The 18267-nt window shown below is 38.3% G+C and overlaps 2 protein-coding genes across 2 annotated transcripts in view; one reads left to right on the top strand and one right to left on the bottom strand.

The window, feature by feature from the left end:
• LOC105393315 (serine/arginine repetitive matrix protein 2) overlaps positions 1-18267 on the bottom strand; it is a 65056-nt gene that overhangs the window by 15123 nt on the left and 31666 nt on the right. The window lies entirely within an intron of this gene.
• LOC125488846 lies at positions 11809-16434 on the top strand. The gene is made up of 2 exons (XM_048622445.1): positions 11809-12124; positions 13511-16434. Exon 2 carries the CDS (start codon positions 13518-13520, stop codon positions 14601-14603), a length of 1086 nt encoding a protein of 361 aa, XP_048478402.1. The 5' UTR covers positions 11809-12124; positions 13511-13517; the 3' UTR covers positions 14604-16434.

The following is an 18267-nucleotide window of genomic DNA, read 5'->3' as shown; positions in this document are numbered from 1 at the left end:
CAGGTTTAAAATTCACATAAATACCGATTTGGTTGTAACGTTATAATACTTATATTATGTTTTTTTATTATTGTTTTTAATGCTATTTTTATTTATGAATTGAAAAATAAAGAGTGCTCATGAAATCGGCGCATCTTTGACTTCCGCACAGCTGTGAATGCGTGGCGAATGGGGATTCAATAAAAGCGTAGCTCTATAATGCTTGTAATTAGCCGTAGCTCGTAAGTTGGAGATGTTCCATCAGAGAACAGTTACGATAGATATCGCACGAACAACCCTGTTATTACTCTTGCGCGCAGTTTCACCCAATTTCAACGTTTACAGTTAAATAGTTGAGAGAGTACATAGATGTTCTTAGTTTTTGGGCACTGATCGAATTATTCGGCTTGATTAGTTTAGTTTGGCTAATCAATTACTGACTGAACCGTACTTTTGTAAATAAAGTATTGTTTTGATGGACTTAACTACTCTGAGATAAAATTATAAGGTGTATAGTAGATCGTACGTAAAATTCAGCTAATTCATTACTAATTCAATTCATTTGTACGATAATTGTTGTGAGTACCATATATTGGGTCCACTTTATTATATTTTGGAGCTCTAGTCACGACTCATACCTTTAACCTCTGACCATGACGAGAGTTACATTTATAATTATAATAAATGTAGGCAGGTAAGTCTCTCAGGTATCAGGTAAGATCTCAACAAAAACATATTACTGTATTTGTTAGTCTTTCTTTTCTGTTACTAGGGTTAAATCGTTGCGCTGGTTGCTACACCTATATCTTTTGTTGTCTGTACATACTATTTTTTCAAGCTAGCACCAACATCACAGTCGTCCATGGTATGACAACAGTAATCACTAACTGCTAACTATGTTTACAGTTACGACGCGAGTGCGGTGGTAAGTAATTTACTACATTTATCGCGCAGGCGCAGAAGGGTTACTCTATACTGACGAAAAACTAACGAAGGAAAGCTGTTTTGCTATCGGCACATTTAATTCAATGAGATAAGAGTCGTGGCTCGCGCAGTAGCGCTCCAAAACTTTGTTTTCCATCATATAGAGTGACCCCCCTGACTCCGCTTAATTCCTTCATGGTTATAATGCTCTAACCTGCCACGAGGCCTCCATTAGAAAGCTTCAAAGTCTAGACATGTATGTACAACCCATGTGTCTTTGAAAAGGCAGAGGGGAAAGGTTAATCAGATTGTCTTGATACTCTACAAATTGGGTCGGAAACTAACAAATTGGTTAAAAAACAGATAAAACGTAATGTTTATAAAAATGGGCATTAACGCAGCACGCAAAAAATTTAATATCATTCAAACCTATAGTAACTACATACATTACTTATCCATGGTGAAAATAAAAGCCTTTACGGGTATTTGGCCCAAGGCACCAATGAAGATATTTTATATCATACCTCTTCTAACTTAAATTATAATTCTAGCAAAAAACGGTTAAAATTGCATATAATTGTCATGGCAACATATCAGAGTCACGTATAAAGAACGTGACTTTAAAGTTAAGAGGCCGATGACTTGAGATTTTGCACTAAAAGTCTCGTCGTCCCTGTGACAACATCTGTGCGGGCCTAACTTGGCAGTGTGTGCGCTACTGTTCTATTTTGATGATGATAACTGCCTTATGAATGGTTCGGTATTTCCATAGCTAACTCAAAAAGTATGTTATAACTAACTCCCATAAATTATGTTAAAATAGTCATTGTGATTGCTATAAGCCAGTGTGTCTCCATGTAATAATATATCTAATAATAGTAGTAATAATCTAATAATATAGTAATAATAATAAATGAAAATATGCTGTGGCAAGATCATCATATCAAATAGGTATACCTAGGTGAATTTAATAAATGAGCACCTATTTTTATCTGTAGGACTTGGACTATAAAAAAGAGGTGAACAATAAAAAACTTGTTCTGATTTTATTATGTGACACTGTCCTATCTGCACAACTACTTCAGAAGAAGGTTAAGCATGTTAAATGGCAATGCGATACATATAAGTACAACCGTCGCCTAAAAAAACATTGCAAAAAAATTTAAAGCACATGAGATAGTTTAAGTGCTATTTAGCATAATATTATAATACGTAGTAATTGCTAAGGAACTCAACTAATGTGTTTGTTTACTCGTTAAAGGCCGAGCCATTGAACCAACGATGACCGAACATGAGCCTCTAGCTGAGCTTTTGCATTTAGATAGCAAATTTTACAGGACTCCGTAAATACACTTTGACTATAGCAGTCATCATCATCAGCCTATAGCAGTCCACTGCTGGACATCTCCCAAAGCACGCCACTGGATATGCGATCTTTAGCTTTCCGCATCCAATCATAACCAGCCACCTTTCGCAAGTCGTCACCCCATCTAGCCGGAGGGCGTCCCACACTACGTTTGCCTAGTCGCGGCCTCCACTCCAGAACACGTTTACCCCATCGGTCATCGGTTCTTCGACAGATGTGACCAGCCCACTGCCACTTAAGCTTACTAACTCGGTGAGCTATGTCGGTGACTTTAGTTCTCTGTCAGATTACTTCGTTAGACTATAGCAGTAGCACAGTTCATTGTTTGTAATTAGTCCAGTCAATAAATGACTCAAACTGAGGTGTAGAGTGCGTGAGCAGGTAACTAAGCGATTCATTCAGAAACTTGTACTGCTACTCTTGATACGCAAGACGGTTATTCATATTGCGTTAATATTGTGCTCGAGTCAGAACCAATTTCAATTTAGATTTGGTACTCTTGACGTCTATTTGGTTACAATTCGGTTTCACTTAAAATTTGGTTATGATTGTTTGAAACTGTTTTATCGACTTTGTGAAAGAATGAATGAAAAGGAAAAAATAACAAAAACTGTCGTGAATAGTGTCAAGTTGACACTATCGAAGCGTCTGTAGTCGAGCGGGCTTCAGTGATCGTAACTGATCACTGAGGTTAAGCAACAACTGGCACGGTCAGCCATTGGATGGGTGACCAATTTCAAGTGGTTCTTTTCTGGACGCTTCCGTGCTTCGGACGGCACGTTAAGCCGTGGGGCCCGGTTGCTGCTTCGGCAGCAGTCCTTAATCCTAGTCAGGGGCCTGTACTGTATTTTATTTATGTAGCCTTGATGTATGTAACAAGTGTATCATTTGTTGGTCTTCAAATAAATAAATAAACTCTTTCAGCACAAGCTTGCTTGTGTTGGGGTCCACCAACCCGCACTAGGCCAGCGTGGTGGACTAGGCCTAAACCCTTCCTTCATGAAGGGCTCTATGTCTCCACATAGTTCATCAAAAAGTTCTTTTGTGAGGCGGTAATTATCGACGAACTCCGCCTGTCCCATTTCCACTGCTTCGTCCAAATATCTCACCATTCGCCGCTGATTTTTGCGCCTCCGGATATCTTTTCGCTGCGCATTGCGCTAAATCGCTATTCGTAGTGCTAAATAAGCCATAACACAGCATCTTTAGTCTCAAATACCAGTACCACACAAAACCACACAAAATCGCCACTCACAAGTACAAATACAAGTAATAAAGTTGCTTTTTTCTTCTTGCCTTAGCGATTGCGTATATCCAGTTTGTTCAATATTGACAACTGTCAAAATGGCGGTCAAGAGTACCAACTTGCGTTCGTAACCGAATTTAGACTAGTTCACCCGAAAACCACCAAATACGGTAGGCAAGGTGGCGCTACCATCGTGTTCCAGAGTGCCAAATGACTCGAAGGCAATATTACCGCAATATGAATAACCGTCTTGCGTGTCAAGAGTAGCAGTATTGATCAGGGGGCTTAGGTTGTTAATATACCAAAAGTCCTGACTCCTAGGTGATGAGCGGGGGGAAGGAGAGGGGGATAAAGGTACGAATTTTTGTTTTTTTATATTCCTAACCGTTTTCGAGCTATGCCCTCGGAAAAAATTGAAATTTACAAGAAAAATGTATTCATGTCAAAACATTCATAAACATTGCTTCATATTGTCTAAACCTATTCATAAATAAAAAAAATTAATAGGAAAGAAGTTGTAGATTTTTAAATTTCCTTTAGAATATATATAGATATGCTGGTTAATGTCTAACCCACCTAAAGTTACAGCTATTTTACTTACACTTAAGCTTACTAACTCGGTGAGTTATGTCAGTGAATTTACCAAAATGCAAGTTTAAAATAGCTGTAACTTTAGGCGGGTTGGACATTGACCAGCATATGCATATATATTCTAAAAGGGAATTAAAAAATCTACAACTTTTCTCTTCATTTTATTCTTTTATGATTAGGTTTAGACAAAATGATGCAATGTTTATGAATGTTTTGACATGAATGAATTTTTCTTGTAAATTTCAACTTTTTCCGAGGGTAATAGCTCGAAAACGGTTAGGAATTAGAAAAAAACATATGATATAAAAGTTTTAGATAATTTTAAGAGCTCCATTTCATTAGTAAAAATATTTCTCTACGATGCACCGTTTTCGAGATATAAGCTAAAAACCAAAAATTCGTACCTTTATCTCCCCCTCCTTCCCCCCGCTCATCAAATAGGAGTCAGGACTTTTGGTATGTTAACAACCTAAGCCCCCTGATCAAGTTTCTGAAGGAATCGCTTAGTTACCTGCTCACGCACTCTACACCTCATTCCTTGACTGGACTAAATAGGTTGGTATAGTTTAATTTTACTACTTACAAGTTTAGTGTGACATAGATGCCATTATTGGTAGTAGATCCGTATAGTTTATTTTAACTACAAGTGTGACATGAGTAAGATTATATTTATGTTTTGTTTGATATTTTATATTATGTTACGGTACCTATATGTATACCTAAGGATATAACCATATTACAGCTTTATCTATCTTACTGCTACAATACAATGATAGATATTAATGATATTGTAATAATTATTATAAGGTGGGAATGGGAACATCATAAGAATTATTATGAATACCCTCACCAAAAGTATCTTTCTTATTTCACTGAAAATATACGAGTTCAACGACATAAAACTGTGTCCTTTACGCCTAAAGGCCACGGGGAAATTATACGTAATTTACTTTCACCTATCTGTATCAAAGCAATTGCTTTTTTCGGTAGTACTTACCTCAAAGTAAGAGGTAACCTATCCAGGGCGCCGTATGTAGCAATAAATCAGATACTTTATTACATTATTGGAGAATAGTACTTAAAGCCTACGGCATACGGTGTATTACGCAAGTATTTCGTTTGTGTCTTGCATAAACCGGTCGCAGCACTGGCTGCTTCTGCGACTGAAATATTTTGTCAAATTCCGAGCAGTTTGCAACTAAATATCTACATAAGAATGCCTCCTGCATTGTCATGCGGCAAAACCAACATCTTATTCTGCACCGTGATTATATGGCTTAAATCGTGCTTAAGATCGTATAATCTCATGTTATTAGTGTATTTTTCGCAGTAAATTCAGGGTTATATTTAGATTGGTAAGTCGAAAACGGGTTCTCCTGGAATTTGTAACTGGCTATAATGTTACACGGTTGCCTCAACCATGTGATATTACAAAAAGCTGAATGTTTCCGTCGTCGACTTTGTAAAAGAAATACATACCTACGCCTAGCGAATCCATGTGTTTGCTTGGACATTATTGTATGAAAGTCACGCTCGTGCCAAGAAAGTGTGCTGTTCATACAGAACGGCAATTTTACTGCTAGTTCACACAGCGGCGTACGTGTGATCCCTGGAATCCATACATCATGCGCCGCCCCGCGCCCGCCCCGCCGCCGCGCCGCGCGCTTTCGACTACGATATCAAGGTCACAAAACCTCCTATAGCTGGACAGGTTTCTTGTAACCTGTAACGCCGATTACGATCTTTAATATACCAGCTATAATTGCGGTTTGACGGACAATCTCACAACTTTATGAACACCGAGCTCGTGTTACTCAGTTATGAGACAGATAGATTTTCAAGGGCGATGATGCTGTCAGAGAGAAATATGTGATGAGCTGGACGCTTTACATGTCTGTTGAAACCAAAGCACTTAATAATAGTCCGGAACCGTTAAACGCAATGCAAAACCGTAACTCTTGCAAAGTGATTGTGAACAGCTAGATGTGTGCAACCCGATATGTTAAATACACGCGCCTAACGGAGCCTTGTCGCCTAAAGTTCAAATCTGTTAGCGGAGTGGACGCGTATGACAGCACAGCCTCTCTCCTGTCACAGGAAACCGGCCAACTTGTTGCGATCATGATTTATTTGCAATTCATACATTTATCCGCCTCGACCCTAGATCTGCGACTTTGATTTTATTGAATAAAATATTACGCGGCGGCGGCGTCTCATTACAAAATAAGAGCAACTATTGCGGTGGCAATAAAGTGCGCAGTGGGGGACGACACGAGTCTCCACTTAGTCCCCGTGTGACAAGCCGGGCTGAGCCTGAATTAAGATCCACCGTCGCTGACTATCTACTATCTGCCGCGCTACTTTGTACCCCGCCTCAAATAAAACCAATGTTTAATTAAGTGTGATTTATCTGTGAAATTTGTGGCGACAAGTGAGGCGTCCCCGTGATATGGCGGTGCGGTGACTCACGCGACGATCACCCGCTTCACACCTGGAGAAGACCGCAATTAAGTGAAAAACGTCCAGCAATAAATAACTGACTAAACAGCGGAATAGCGTGGATGTTTTCCTTTAGATAGAGCGGGTTACTTTTTGCCTTCGCGCTGTACTTTATCGCCAGTCAAATCGCCACCGTCTGGGCAAAACAGAAGGCATACTTCATGCATTCCCGAGCCTGACCTATGTGCTGTGTTATATCTTCATCATGTAGCAAAAAGTAGTCCTTTTTGCGTTTGTATAGTTTGCTATACAAACGCAAAAAGGACTACTTTTTAAAAGTAGCGCATTGACGAATACTGCTCATTTATCAGCGATGCTGTTGCGTCTCGGGGCTACGGCAGTGTCCGGCCCACGCTCCGCCATTTCATTCATAATCCCCGACGGCTCTAACAATCGCCATTAGTATCCGGTAAATTGAAGCAGCCAGTCCAGCCACAGGGTACGAAGCTTGAAATTGCTTACGACCACACTTTGCCGAGGCTTGCGTCCATCCCGCGCGGCACAGGTGTGCGCTGAATTTTCTAATAGTTGCCGCGGATTGTACCCGAATGAACTGGAGGGTTGCTTTAGCTTAAGACTAAGTAACGAAGGGCTGTTGCGATGACCACGACTTCATGTGATTGTCTAAAAACTCTTAAACATAACAGGTCTATTTGGTAGTTTTTGTAGAGCTAGAGGAACCTTCCTGTGGCTTTCGAGTTTCGATAGCCAGATGCATCGAGTCTGTCGACTGGTATTACCTGTCCCACGTACGTTTGCAATTATCGGACAATACTTTATCAGAATATCGGGGGACTTTCTCGCCGCGATGTGAACGTCCAAGCTGTATCAGATAGACAAATAAATCTACGCTGTATCTTACTCCACAGGAATTTATTGCAAATAAAAAAATATGACTTTTATCAATTTTATATCTTTGAAAGTTATGGAGTGTGATAAGAATAATAGGTATTTCCATAGCGATTTTAACTATTTATAAGTGTTCAATGTTTCGAAAGATAAATATAGATTCTAATCGCATTTCATTAATGCATTTGAACTACTAGTAAGTAAGTAGGTACGAGGCTTTAGCTTGTGTGGCAAAACTAACAAAAGATACTGATGAGATTGAGCAATATTTTAATTAATGACCATTATCATTGTGGAGATAAAAATAGTTTAAACCGATATCAATATTTCATAACTGTCTGGCATCATAAACAAATAAATTTAATTGAACTGAACCACATACATATAATAATATTTTATATTTAAATTTTAGGATGTGTCAAGACGTATTTATACATATTTACAAAAGTCGTAGAACAAAAGTTATTCAGGATGAGCCCCTGAGTCACCCCCCTTTCGCCATACTAAACTTCAAAGTCAAAGTCAAAGTCAAAATTTTTTATTCATCGTACAAATATAAAATTTTCTGATGAACGTCAATTTTTACAAATTACTCTCCGTTCGGATAAGGGGGGGCTCTTTCTGTCTAAGGAGAAGAACGGAGGCAAGAAACTCCTGAGCCATCTTTTCAAAAAAAGACTTAAAACTAGTTGGTATACAATACATATAAGCTTAATAATAATTATTATAATAATATGAGCAGAGCTAACTACTTATCACAGCCATGCATTAACGTCCTCTAAGTAATCATCAATTTTATAATAAGCTTTTTTACTGAGTTTCTCTTTAATGTAACACTTAAACTTATTCTCTGGCATTTGAGCAACTTCTGTTGGAAGCTTATTATAAAATCTAATACAGTACCCTAAAAACGATTTATTAACTTTCGCCAGACGCATCGCTGGAAAAGCCAGCTTATGCTTGTTCCTAGTATTAATGTCATGATTACTGCCAATTGTATCAAAAGTGGAAATATTCTTTCGTACATACATTAAATTGGCAAAAATGAACTGACATGGAACTGTAAGGATGTTAATTTCTTTAAATAGTTCTCTCAATGAATCCCTGGAACCAAGTTTGTATATAGAGCGGATGGCTCTTTTCTGTAATACAAATATAGTTTCAATATCAGCGGCTCTACCCCAAAGCAAAATGCCATACGACAATAAGCTGTGGAAATAACTAAAGTAAACTAATCTGGCGGTTTCAACGTCGGTCAGTTGTCTAATTTTCCGTACAGCAAAAGCTGCGGAGCTCAACCTTCCAGCCAATTTGGCAATGTGAGGTCCCCACTGCAACTTTGAATCTATAGTCATACCAAGAAAGACAGTATCCTTTTTTACAACATCCAGTTTACATGTTCTAAAAATCACTTGTTATAATTCTTCATATTAATTATTATCATTTAATAACCCACGTTAACATTATATACCACTCACACACAGGGTTTTGAAATTAATTTATGCGAAAACAACCTGCCAAGCTAAACCTTAAGCTTATTATTCACAATGGATCCAGCAACTTTACAAGTTAGTGTGTCTAAACATGCAGTTATAAAGTTTTATAGCTAGTTTCTCCCGATATCGAGGTGTGGTTTAAGCTAGATTTAAGCTTAGAAAATTGTGTAAGTAAGCTATGTAAAGTACCCTAACTTCATATTGTATATTCTCCGGCAAATTATATCCATTTAATATCATACAATTTATTCTTCGTAAATTGGTCAACTTGTGTAGTCAATAAATGAATTTTTGTCGTAGCGTAGATTTATAACCGCCTTAAAATTTATTCTAAAGCCAAATAAATATAATGCATATAACGATAGCAAAGTTATTGATAAATATCGGGAGACCATTAATCATGAACCACGGTTAGTAAATAATTAATTGACAGTGTCAGTGGCATGATATCAAATACCTATTATTATGTTGGCGTTAAATAATATACTCTCACTTTTATAACTTTTTTATTAATTTTTTTTTGTTATTATTTTTATTTGGATACCAGTTGGAGCACCAACATTCACTCGTGCACAGCGCACACGACACACACAACATTAAACAAAAAATAAAGCCAAAGAGGTTTCATGCTATGCAAAATCAATCACATTCCTATCTACAATGCGTCATTAATAAACAATAACCTCCTTGGTATTTAAAAAGAGAACGCAATAGTAAACAATCCACAGGTGGGGCCGTTCTCCGAACAAGTCTGGGGATATCTGAATTGTGCATCGGCCTTGAGACAGCCACGCTCGCCGCTGCGGGTCCGTTCCGGGGGTTTCAGCTATGAATTTTGTTTATTTATTATGCCTTTAACATTCATTGTGCTAAGTTCTTGGGAAAATGCCAAATTACACCATGGTACCTACTACTTACTGTATTCGTTTGCGGGGTAGATAGACCCTTTTTAACTCAATTGTTGCCTTTTTGACTTTCAAATTTGACTTATTGCCTAAACGAGATTTCTTCTTCTCAACCCTGAAGGTTACAAACAACTGACAACTATCTTTCCTACCTCCAGATCTCCGATGGCATAAAATCCTAAACTAAACGCGAAGGACAATAATGTATCGGAGCAGCGGCGGCCGCGCTCGCCTGACCTTTCCGCCGGTTGGGCGCGAGTCTTTATTTATAGTCTGTGGCTCTAAGATAAATCTTCGGGCATCTGTGCCGTGTGCATCCGTGTTCTGCGGATCGCCTGCGAATTTATTTTGTCGCGGGTCGCAGCTAATTTGTTCGCAATGGCGGATTCTGTTGTTCTGTCTGGTAAATGATAAATCGTTCGTTTCGTGATGAAAAAAAACAAAGGATTGTCGTAAGGTGATGAATACGTGTAACGGGTGATTTTTTTAAGTGGTACTTCTTTTACTTTGAAAAAAATATATATAATAAAATACCATGTCAGCTGAATAGTAAGGCTCACATTTTTACATCACCAATCCAATGTTGGTATCTTGTACATTTAAAATATGTATGGGAACGTTTAAGAATTTGAAGACACAAAATACATATATCTACTTCTATACTATACTACAAACTTTTTTAGTTAACAGTCGGCTGTGTTAACAGCATTATATTCAAATGAACATCAACAAAACACTGGCGACAGTTCACCTCACTATTACAAACATAGTTCTAACCGATACAACATCGAAACACACAAGTCTGTCCCTGCCTTGTTCCGACTTCTCAAGATCCTCTATCACCTTTCAACTTTGTACTGGAGCCTCCTTATCATCACCTAGCATTATTTACTAGGCCCCCACTGACAGCCGCTCGATTTATGGCCGATTCCAAACAACTGGGAAGTCATTGCTGGGTTCGATATGGTGACCCTAACGGACAGCGCGATGAATTGTGGCTGTGCTGTTTTTGAGATACACCCTGTTTGTCGTCGCCTCTTTCATCAGAAACTGGCTATTATTGATATTTATTCTTGGAAATAGCAACGTGACTAATTATTAATTAAGCTAAACTTTGATTAAAAACTATTTCAAATCGGAAATCTGCCATACATTATCTATAGTTTTTAGTCATCTGGGCCCATGTATAGATATTAGATATACTTAAATACATAATCTAGAGAACCTACCCAGCTTCTATAAAGCCCGATAAGTCATTAGGAGTTTCTAAACTTTTTATTGCTACAACAAGTCTCACACCCGCCATTCCAGACTATCAAGTGCAATTTCATTGAACAACTAGAGAAACTATTCATTACCAGTGGCCCACTTCCGTTGAGAAAAGAAAATGCTTCGGGACGGTGCCTACTGGTTGGACGACGAGTCGGGACGATAGTCGGTGAAATTGACCGATTGATCGGACAAGGTGAGCAAGTCGAGGCAGCTTCGTGAAAGTTATTAGCTCGGAGTTGCTGGAGGGTTACTCTATACTGACTAAAAACGAACGAACGAGAGCTGTCGTGTGATCGGCACGTTTATAACAACGAGATAGAGTCGTGGCTTGCGCAGCAGCGCTCCGAAACTTAGTTTTTCGTCATATGGAGTGACCCCCTGGGCCGGGACACCCAAGATGGTGCTAGTTTTTCTGATTACGACGTCGTCGGTAGACTGGTAATATTATTTGGTAATGTTATGTTCTGTTGGTGATTACAAGATGCCGTGGAGGTTCCCGCTCCCGATCTTCGCAATAACGAAGTACCAAATGGGGAGGAGAATATTGAGATTTGGCGTTCATTAAAATGTCTCAACCGATGAGAAACAACGAGTTTGTTGAGCGTTTTTATTGCATGTTATACAACATCAGGATGCTAATTTCCGGCGAAACATCGCTGAAGGATTATTCCTTGTGTCGTGATTTCCTTACATCTCTGTAGTGTTTTTGTTAATTTACACTTAAATAAGGCTGTTTTAGTTTATAAGTACTGAATTTGTCAAGTTTCTGCGCCAGAACGACCAATGAGCGCCACCCAGTAGAAGTTCGTGAGGTCTATAAAAGCAACCGGCTATGCCGGGGAGGGCTCATTGTCGTGCTAGCGCTCGAACCGAAAACACCATAAGCGGAAGCTCTGTCCAAACTGGTAGCCAGTAAGCTATGTAACGAATAAAAGTGTTGTGTTCAAAATCAAGTATTGTGTTATTGTGATACTTCAGAAGTGAGATCAGAACCAAGGTTAGTAATTTTCATGATAATTAAAATTATTTGTTTCTATATAAAAATAAGAAAGCATAATTAAGTGAAAAAAAAGAAACGGTTTTTATTTTGAATTTAATTTATAAATAGTATAAGCTATTTATAAATTTACTAAATAAATTTATAAATAGCTTATACGTATTGGCTCAGGGCTACTCTCTGGGAATACCGTTAAGTTAACATAACCCTTAGTTATTTGATCGGGGCTACCCTCCGATAATAGCTATGGATCACATGTTTGTAATTAAATTGATTTAAGTAGAGGAATATTGCTTGAAATATAAGAGTGAAGTAAATGAAGATTCAATGTCGTTTAATTACGCTTTCGAAACAATAATATGATACCTATCTGTTGTGAACTTACTTTTGATACAAGAGGCATGCAGAGTCGTTCATACTACTATTCAATCATGTACCAAAGTGCACCCCTTTATAGATAGATAGATAGAATACACTTTATATTTGATCAGGGCGACTCTCTGATAATATGAGCGGGTGATACAGTAAAACTGCTAAAAATATATGATATCGTATGGATAATGAAGTTTATGCTTGTCCCTTGTTAATGATGATTAGATACTGCATGGAACCATGTAGGTGCGTTCCTGTAGGTTGATGATGATTAAATACTGCATGGAACCATGTAGGTGCGTTCCTGTAGGTTGATGATGATTAAATACTGCATGGAACCATGTAGGTGCGTTCCTGTAGGTTGATGATGATTAAATACTGCATGGAACCATGTAGGTGCGTTCCTGTAGGTTGATGATGATTAGATACTGCATGGAACCATGTAGGTGCGTTCCTGTAGGTTGATGATGATTAGATACTGCATGGAACCATGTAGGTGCGTTCCTGTAGGTTGATGATGATTAGATACTGCATGGAACCATGTAGGTGCGTTCCTGTAGGTTGATGATGATTAGATACTACATGGAACCATGTAGGTGCGTTCCTGTAGGTTGATGATGATTAGATACCGTATAGAATTATGTAGACTGTACAGTTAAATTAAGCAAAGTCTGTGTGGAATCATGTAGGTGTATTTCCATAAGTAGTTGATGATTAAACGCTGATCGAGTCACATAGGTTTACAACCCACAGTTGACTTGCGATCACTTTTAGTTTAAAATATTGTTTTAAAATAAAGTAATACAGCCCATATTACGAGTTTGAACTTATTATGGTTTTTTTTTATATACATGGATACTCCATTTACTAAATTTAACTTAATTTTTCTTGATGTAGGGAAGAATATTTGAAGTTAATAAGTTTACAGCAAAGTATTTTTAAAGAAAAAGAATGGTTCATCAAAAAAATCTGAGTTTAAATATACACAATACGAATAATATTGGTAATTTACAGAACCACAATGTCTCCTGAGCCTGATAACCTTCGGGTATCTCGAGAGGAGTCCAGACAAACTCCAGAGAGAAAGTCAAGGCGTCGAAACCGTTCCAACGATACCGAAACCAGCACCGACTCTTCCATTGAAAGAGAGCGTCGCCGAAAGAAGCGGCAGCGCCGGCGTCGTAGGCGTACCAGATCTTCGTCTCCAGAGTCGAACCAGAGACCGTCAACATCTCGCCAGTCAAATGCTGCCCTGTCGCCTGAAGATATGGTGAAGATTTTATCGGTCTTACAAGGAATGCCAAGTAAGAGTACATTGTCATTTAATCAAAATCTTAACGTTATACCTGAGTTTGACCCAAATAACAAGTCCCAAACTACTGAGAGATGGCTTAACAAAGTCAATGAATGTTCTGTAATATACGGATGGGACGAAAGGCAAACAATGCATTTCGCTCTACAAAAACTATGTGGTTTAGCAAAAAAATGGTATGAATCATTGCCAACTGTTAATTATACCTGGGTTGAGTGGCAGGATAAATTAATCAAAGCATTTCCCAACGAAGAAAACTATGGCAAACTTTTGGAGGAAATGCTATTGCGTGTCTCTCGTCCCGAAGAAAGTCTGAGGGAGTATTTTTATGAGAAGTTATCTTTAGTAACTAGGTGCGAAATTAGGGGCAGGAAAGCTGTAGAATGCATTATTTATGGTATAACAGCTACTTCAATTCGAAACGGTGCACAAGCTTTGAAATGTAATGAACCAGAGGACTTGCTTAACTACCTCGTTTCACAGCATCCACAGCCACGGACGTTAGCAAGCACTAATTATCGTAGGCGTGATCATCAAAGGCTAAATAACTCATTTAATGCATCCAACAGCCCCACAACTAAAACCACCACTGCTAGTCCGACAACAAACAATCAGTCACATTGTTTCAATTGCCAAGAGAAAGGTCATTTTTTCGATTCATGCCCCAAACCTTTGATCAAGTGTAGGAAATGCTTTAGAATTGGCCACGATTCTGAAAATTGTAATCGTAAACCGTTAGCTTCCATAGGCAACAGTCGAGAGATTGCTTCTAGCAAAAACATGAAGATCAGCTGACTAGATAGTGAGAAAAACAAAAAGTTCTTCAAACAAACTATTGTTAATGGCTCGACGCTTGAGGCATATGTAGATTTTGGCAGCGATTGTAGCCTTATCAGGGCATCTAATGCAAAATCTCTTGGGTTAAGTAAACTTAATGAGTGTGTACCGGTTATCACAGGTTTTGGCAACTGTCAAACAAGACCTCTTTACAAAGTCAATGCTAATATAAAGTTGGATGAAATAGAAGCACAGATCGATATGTTTGTAGTTGAGGATGAGTACTTACAGACTCCATTGCTCATAGGCCAAAACTTCACAGAGTTACCTTCCATCACTGCCCTGAAAAATAGCGATGCCTTGTACTTTTACAGTTGTCCTAATAGTAGTGAAATCACTGACAGCGACAAAACGTTTAAGCTAATTGTTTTGCAAGACACATGTTTAACAGAAAACGGTTTAATTGAAGTTTATACCAAGGAACCGTATTCTGGAGATATTTACATTGAAGGAGGTACTCGAACAAACCCAGACCAAGAATATCATTTACATGGTGGATGCTATAAATTAGAGAATAGTAAAGGAGTTATATTCATTACCGTGCTAAATAAACCCCCCCTTGAGTTTAAGGCAGAATATTCAATAGCTAGAGCAAGGCCAGCCACTGAATTAAAATGTCTTCGCGTTAATACACGCTCGGGCTATGTATATCCACCATTAGATAAAAATGAGATCAGAACGGGTGAATACTTAGATAATAAAACTAAAGACAGGCTTGATAAGCTATTGGAACGTTATAGAGACTGTTTCGCTACAAATTTACAAGAATTAGGTTGCACAAGTGAGGCTGAGATTAAAATTCAATTGCAAGATAGTAACCCTGTTGTATATAGGCCGTATCGTCTATCTTTTTCTGAAAGAGAGAAGGTTAGGGAAATGGTAGGTGATCTTTTGCAAAATGACATTATTCAGGAATCTCAATCTGATTATGCAAGTCCCATATTGCTAGTGAAAAAGAAAAATGGAGAGCAACGTTTGTGTATAGATTACCGGGCTCTCAATAATAAGACCACAAAAGATAAATATCCATTGCCCATAATAGACGACCAAATCTCTATCCTGAGTGGTAATAAATATTTCACTACCCTTGACCTGGCCTCTGGCTACTATCAAATACCCGTTGCGGAAAGTAGCAAACATTTGACGGCATTCGTAACGCCAGATGGCCATTATGAGTTCAAAAGAATGCCGTTCGGTTTGGCAAACGCCCCAGCGGTTTTCCAAAGAATGATAAATAAGATACTTGGTGCGCGGCGGTTTACATATGCTTTAGCGTACATGGATGATTTGCTAATTCCATCAGCAACGATAAACGAGGGATTTGAACGCCTTGAAGAGGTATTACAATTATTACAACAGGCGGGGCTCACCTTAAAGTTGCAGAAGTGTAGCTTCTTTGACGAAACAATAGAATATTTAGGATATGAAATATCAGCATCAGGGATAAGACCTAGTGAAAGGAAGATATTAGCTGTTAAAGATTTCCCAGCTCCTCGTAATGTGCATGAGGTAAGACAATTTTTAGGACTTGCCAGTTATTTTAGGAAGTTTGTGAAGGGTTTCGGAGAAATAGCAAGACCGCTGACTAATTTACTAAAAAAAAACTCGGTATGGCAATGGACAGTGACTGAAATTGATGCTTTCAATAGCCTTAAATCGAAATTAGTTGATAGGCCTGTTTTAGCACTCTATGACCCAAAATTAGAAACAGAATTACATACTGACGCCAGTTCATTAGGGTTAGGCGGTATTCTGATGCAATGGCAAGGTAACCCCCGAACGCTTAAGCCCGTGGCTTATTTCAGTAGACAGACTACTCCAGAGGAACGCCACATGCATTCCTACGAGTTGGAAACTCTGGCAGTGGTTTGTTCGCTGAAGAAGTTTCGAGTTTATCTCTTAGGCATTAATTTCACAGTGTTTACCGATTGTAATGCGTTGAGGACAACACTAACCCGTAGAGACCTAATACCAAGGATCGCAAGGTGGTGGCTGCAAATAAGCGAGTTTAACTTTAAAATTGAGTATCGCGCAGGTCTAAAGATGGCGCACGTCGATGCCCTTAGCCGAAACCCATTGTTGAACCACCATATTGAATCGCGTGGATTATTAAATGAATCCCCATCCGTGTTAAATATTTCTTCCGACAACTGGATGCTTACATTACAACTAGCCGATCCAGAACTTGTTCGTGTGACTAAAGTATTGAAACCCGATATAGATGAGGAATCTGCCGAAATTAAAAAGAACTATGTCCTCAAAAATAATGTCTTGTTTCGAAAAGTAGACGATCAATTACGTTTAGTTGTACCAAAAAATGCTAGATGGCAAATTTGTAGAATGAACCATGACGATGTAGGTCATTTTGGGATTGCAAAAACGTTAGAAAGGGTCAAAAATAAATACTGGTTCCCCAAAATGCGCAAATTTATTAAGAAATACGTTTCGGCATGTATCAGCTGCGCATACAATAAAGATAGTTCAAGTAGAGTACCGTCTGGACACTTACATCCCATCGACAAAGTAGGAATTCCTTTTCACACTCTTCACTTAGATCACGTAGGACCGTTTGTCAGGAGTAAACGAGGCAATAGTTACATCCTTACCATTGTTGATGGGTTTACAAAGTATTTATTTGCAAGACCTGTAAGAGACACAAAAACAAAAAGCGTCATTAGAGTATTAGAAGATTTATTTAATGACTTTGCAGTTCCTGTAAGAATTATTTCAGACCGAGGTACAGCTTTTACCTCCTCCCAATTCCAAGGTTTTTGTTCAGACAAAGGAATTAAGCATATCTTGAATGCTGTGGCTTGCCCCAGGGCAAACGGACAAGCTGAAAGGTTTAATCAGACGATTTTGACCTCGTTATCAACCCAAAACTTTGATGGGAATGAAAAAGATTGGGACAAAGCACTCGGGAAAGTTCAATGGGGCGTTAATAACACCGTTAATGCTTCAACTAAAAAGTGTCCGTCTGAGTTATTATTTGGGATGAAATTTTCTGGTCCAACCGAAAATTGTATAGGAGTACCCGATAGCACAAATGTACAAAACGTTGACAATATTAAAGAAGTTAGAATAGATGCTTTAGATAATATAAGACTGAATCAACAAAAACAAAAAGATAAACACGATTTAAATAGGATAGCTGCACCGGTCTACCAGGTGGGCGACTTGGTGAAAATAGTTAAGAATAGTTTTCGAAACGATGGTAAAAGCACGAAGCTACTACCTAAATTCATCGGACCTTATAAAGTTATAAAATCATTAGGTAATGATCGGTATAAAATCGGTACTGTGCCAGGCTTCCAACAAACACGTCTATATGAAAGTGTTGTCGCGGCTGATAGAATGCGTCCATGGATCCATTTCAAAGCTTTAGATGTAGACAACAATTCCTCTGATTCTGAAAATAGCGATACTCAAGAAGATTCTGAAAAGTAGCCAGGAGACAAAATGTCGTGATTATCTTTCAATCTCTCATTAGTTTGTTTCAAATTTATATGCAGGCATCAAATATTTGTTGTTTTTGTAAATAAGTTATTAGGTATTTTTCTGTTACAAACTTAAATTGTATATAAAAAAAACCTTAAGTTTGTATAATGTATATTACTAATTG

Source organism: Plutella xylostella, chromosome 8 (genome assembly GCF_932276165.1).
Source record: "Plutella xylostella chromosome 8, ilPluXylo3.1, whole genome shotgun sequence".
In the NCBI taxonomy this organism is placed as follows: domain Eukaryota; kingdom Metazoa; phylum Arthropoda; class Insecta; order Lepidoptera; family Plutellidae; genus Plutella; species Plutella xylostella.
The sequence above is the reverse complement of the archived record's forward strand: the minus strand, read 5'-3'. Positions and strand labels throughout refer to the sequence as shown.

Excerpts from the sequence above, each read along its gene's own strand:
- LOC125488846 (XM_048622445.1), top strand. The coding sequence starts at position 13,518 with ATGTCTCCTGAGCCTGATAACCTTCGGGTATCTCGAGAGGAGTCCAGA.